Here is a 5,012-nt window from a genome sequence, read left to right on the forward strand (position 1 = left end):
GACATACAAGGAAACTGCCCTCCTATTTCACTCAACAGTGGTTTCTCCTCCTTGAGATATTTGGTCGAAAAATTTCGTTGCACTTTATATCGTTAAAGCATATGATCTTGTCTACAGTACTATATTTAAGAGATGAGGAATTATGTACATTATTTACATTCGACGGATATTCCCGCTCTTAACTCCAAGATTCCGAGTTCGATTCCAAGCAGTGAGCTGAACACTAACAATAATAATAATAATAATAATAATAATAATAATAATAATAATAATAATAATAAGAGAAGAAGAAGAAGAGAAGAAGAAGAAGAAGAAGAGAAGAAGAAGAAAGAAGAAGAAGAAGAAGAAGAAGAGAAGAAGAAGAAAAGAAGAAGAAGAAGAAGAAGAAGAAGAACAACAACAACAACAACAACAACAACATCGAAAAATACCTTAGAAATGAGAACCCAGGTTCGAAATTTCCCCAGACACCTGAAGAAGGCTGGAGGGTATATCAGCCGAAACGTTGTGTTAACAACAAGTAAGATGAGGACAAATATCTGTCGAATGTAAATAATGTAAATAATGATCTTGTCTAGCATGAAAATCTCCCGATTCAACTGCCTCTCGTCTTTTAGACAGTAATCTTCTGTAAAGCCAGAGTAACCAGCTCTGCATATGTGGCTCTACATAACCCGCATAACCCACGGACTCCAAAGTACGTTTATGTCTCGTATATTAACGACCTACTCGCAGTCACACATAATACTAATTTCAATTTTTGACACAAAGCCTGCAAGTTCGTGGGGAGGGGCTAGTCGATTACACGGAGCCCAGTACTCAACTGATACTTATTCTATCAGCCCCGAGAGGATGAAAGTCAAAGTCAACTTCGGTGGAATTTGAACTCAGAACGTAAAGACTGACAAAATGCCGCCAAGCATTTTTTCCCGGCGTGCAAACGATTCTGCCGCCTGAAGTCAAACATGATATTAATAACTCTTTAAGGCGGTTGAACTGTTAGCAGAGTCGGGTGAAATGCTTAGCAGTATTTCGTCCGTCTTCACGCTCTGAGTTCAACTTGCGCCAAGGTCGACTTTGCCTTTCATTCTTTCAGGGCCGATAAAGTAAATACCAGTTGAGCATAGGAGTCATCGCAATTCACTTACATCTTCCCCAAAATTTGAAATCAATATTACTAACTCTTAATTCGACGATACCACTCTTTTCTAATCTTCTGTTTGCAAAGGTCATCCACGCACCATCGCCACACTTCAATACTTCATTTCAAATGTGCTCTGCTTCTGTAAACATATCCGCCTTTAGTCTCTTTGAACAACTCAAAGACACAACCAATGTATTTGTCAAGGAAACAACATTCAACAATAATACATTTGAAACTTTCAAAATTGCAACAACTGCATCATCATCATCATCATCATCAGCATCATCATCATCATCATTTAACGTCTGTTTTCCGTGCTGGCATGGGTTGGAATGTTTGACTGGAGCTGGCCAGCCAGAGAGATGCACTATACTCCAATTGTCTGTTTTGGCGCTGTTTCTACGGCCGGATGCCCTTTCTAATCTAACGCCAACCACTTTACAGAGATTATTGCGTGCATTTTACGTAGCAACGGCACGCATGCTTTATACGTGGCACAAGCATGTGTGCTTTACACATAGTACCGGCACTGGTACATTCTACGTGGCACCAGTACGTTTCACAATCACCCGGTGACCTCTCACTCATAACATAGCAAACAATTTATCTTAAAGATTAGATTCTCGCTTCAAGGTCAGTAAATACCGCGGTGCCGAAGATCACAACTTCATTATAAGAGTAGTGGTCCTACATCAGGCACTACGCTTCTTCTACATACATACAAACGTCTTTGACTGAATCCAGAAGAAAGCCGTCCAGTTAACACAACAATGCCTCCTCCTCACTCGCCTCTTCCACCTTATTATCCTATCCTCTGCCCCTCATAGGTAGCAAACTGAATATCATCAAGCATTCCCGACAAACCATCTTTCTTCATTTCATCCCTCGTTCTGAGTCTCCATTCCCACCATCACACCACCCACCACCCACCACCTCTAAGTACTATATTTAATTCTTCCTCCCCAGAAGGTCAATCCTCAGAAAGTCCCTTTGTGTCGTGTTATACTTTTCTTCAGACGTCGACTTACAGCTGGCTCAACTATCCCAACAGCACGTCGACCAACATAAATCTCACCCGTCTTAGAAACCTGTGAAGGGTCACGGGCAAAGCCCCACGCTTTATCGAATACTCTGTGGATTCTTATTCCGTGATGTACATTCTGATACAGCTACAATCAAATTTCATTCTTAATTTTATCGACTTCATGCTTTTTTCTTCACATCATTATCGTCGTCATGGTGTAAAACAGTTACGGAACAAATCTTAAACTAAAGGCTTATTTTGCGGGCTTACAAACATGAGGTAATGAGTTCAATTCTCAGACCGAGCTGTGTTGTGTTCTTGAGCAAGACACTCTATTTCATATTGCTCCAGTTTACTCAGTTGTAGAAATGAGTTGCAGCGTCACTGATACCAAGCTGTATTGGCCCCTTTGTCCTTTCCCTTGGGTAACATCGATGACGTGGAGAAGGGAGGCTGGTATGCGTGGGTGACTGCTGGTCTTCCATAAACAACTTTGCTCGGACTTTGCCTCGGACTTGTGCCTCGGGGGGGGGACATTCTAGGTGCCATCTCATGGTCATTCATGACCCAAAGGTGTCTTTACCGTTTACCTTTCTTTAATGAGCATTCCAATGAGATACCTTTGTACAGGTCATTTGATTACATTCGTGAGTGAAGAGTGGAGTAAATACAGAAATGTTAAATGATACAAAGAGACGGATTCCAATCTTACCTTTGCTAAGTCTTCATGGAAACTCCCAAGTGTCTTTCGTCCCAATAACGTATAAGCTGGTGCCTGTAACTTTCCACCTTGAATGGTCCTCCCGAGTAATGCTGGCAGAGAATAACTGTTAGGGGCTGGAGAAATGAATTAAAGAAAAAATGTATTCGCTAAATATTGAAAGAGATTTGTTTTCATAAGAAGATAAGAAAAATGTTTCAAGTAAACTTTTTTATCGAAAGCAATATCTTTATATGGCGCAGGCGTGGCTGTGTGGTAAGAAGCTTGTTTCCCAATCACATGGTTCCGGGTTCAGTTCCACAGCGTGACACCTTGGGCAAGTCTCTTCTACTATAGCCTCGAGCCGGTCAAAGCCTTGTGAGTGGATTTGGTCGGCGGAAACTGAAAGAAGCCCTTCGTATATGTATATATATATATATATATATATTTATATGTGTGGGTGCGTCTGTGTTTGTCCCCTACCTCGCCATCGTTTGACAACCGATGCTGGTGTGTTTATGTCCCCCGTAACTTAGCGGTTCGGCAAAGAGGCCGATAGAATAAGTACTAGGCCTACAAAGAATAAGTTCTGGGGTCGATTTCTTCGACTAAAATTCTTTAAGGCGGTGCTCCAGCATGGCCGCAGTCAAAGGACTGAAACAAGTAAAAGAATAAAAGAATATATTATCATTCTGTATTTATAGCATTGAACATGAGCTCATATAAGCAAATTGTTTTTATTTAGACTCGTAAATCGTGCTGGACTTAATAACATCGTCGGCCTCTCCACTGATAGCAATATATATTCCGTTCATCACCGCAAATCAACGTTTACTCTTCAATAGAACGAGTATGTTTCTAGTGAAACACGAAATGTTCTTAACGTTTGATATAACTTTATTGGAGGATTTCACAAGTGTGTGACACAAAGTTCTGATGGGTTTGATTGGTCTAACCAATGTTCTTTATTACTTCCAACACGACATACTCATTTCCAGGGCGTAATAGAGCAGATCAACGCATCCAGTAAACCGAGTTCGTCTCTCGCTTTCGATTCGTATTCAAACTTATTTCGTTGTTAATATTCTTGCAAAAATAATATTTAAGACAAAAAATAAGAACGTAATATTTGAACAATCCCGCTCCCTGATAAATTTAACAAGTTTTATTTGTATAGAAAAATTATTCTTCAGTTCTTGAGAAAAGTAGAAACAACATACACCATACTCTCGTCAAGCATCTAATTCGAATTGGATTGTTTATATGAGAGCATGATTCTTCTGCTTCATATACTATCACGTTCCTTGTGTCAACTAACTTTCCTTAAATTTATCAGTCACAATGAGTTTCGGAAACTACTATATAACTGATATCCTTCTAGCCTACAACATACTGAAATATAAAATAATAAAGATGAGTCTTTTTACAAGTTTATAAGCAATATTTTACATCCAGGTAAAATAACATTAAGAAGGTAGAGTCTCTATATAGATAAGATACCAGTTACAGAAATATCAAGCGCAACTGTGAATACTATACATGAGTTGATATTCCGGTATCTTATTCACATGGCCATTGGACCCAACGATAAAAATTAAATGTACATACATGCAACAAAATGTGTAATATATTACGACAAACTCTGACAAACTGAGACTAGCAAATTCTTATTCTGTATTCAAGCGTTTCTTTCTAAAACTAAACAACTAAAATAAAGGACTAGAAGAATAAAGGACTAAGAAAAAATGTACATAGAATTCTTGCGCCTAAACGTACCCATACCCAATACAGGATACTTTTTTTTTATCACGAATACAATCATGCCTTATTTTATTAACCATTCTAAGGATGATAGTGCATATCACTTTAACGAAACTTCTCTGTAGAGCTATGAAAGAAAATAAGAATATTTCGGACCACCGAATACTCGTTTTTGTGCAGTACAGAATTCAAGCCAGTCTGGCTAAAGTGACCTTTTCCAGGATATTAATTACGTTTGAAAATCGTGGGTATGAGGATTATAGAAAGATAAATATCTCAAGAAAAGAATCGCAAGACGGATTCTTCAAGCTGAGCAGAGCGGAAGAGACGTAAGGGTAGACGAAGAATAAGATGGTTGAGAGTATCCATAGTCTCAACTCGTC

General features: G+C 39.0%; 1 protein-coding gene across 1 annotated transcript in view; it reads right to left on the reverse strand.

Moving 5' to 3' along the window:
• Nucleotides 1-2,121: 2,121 nt before the first annotated feature.
• Nucleotides 2,122-5,012, reverse strand: part of LOC115232668 (outer dense fiber protein 3-like) — a 33,824-nt gene continuing 30,933 nt past the window's right edge. Inside the window, exons 3-4 of the mRNA XM_029802687.2 lie at nt 2,881-3,005; nt 2,122-2,313 (exon numbers count right to left, since the gene is read on the reverse strand). Of these exons, the coding sequence (XP_029658547.1) occupies nt 2,122-2,313; nt 2,881-3,005 (317 nt within the window). The remainder of the gene's footprint in view (nt 2,314-2,880; nt 3,006-5,012) is intronic.

Source organism: Octopus sinensis, linkage group LG2 (genome assembly GCF_006345805.1).
Source record: "Octopus sinensis linkage group LG2, ASM634580v1, whole genome shotgun sequence".
NCBI classification, from domain to species: domain Eukaryota; kingdom Metazoa; phylum Mollusca; class Cephalopoda; order Octopoda; family Octopodidae; genus Octopus; species Octopus sinensis.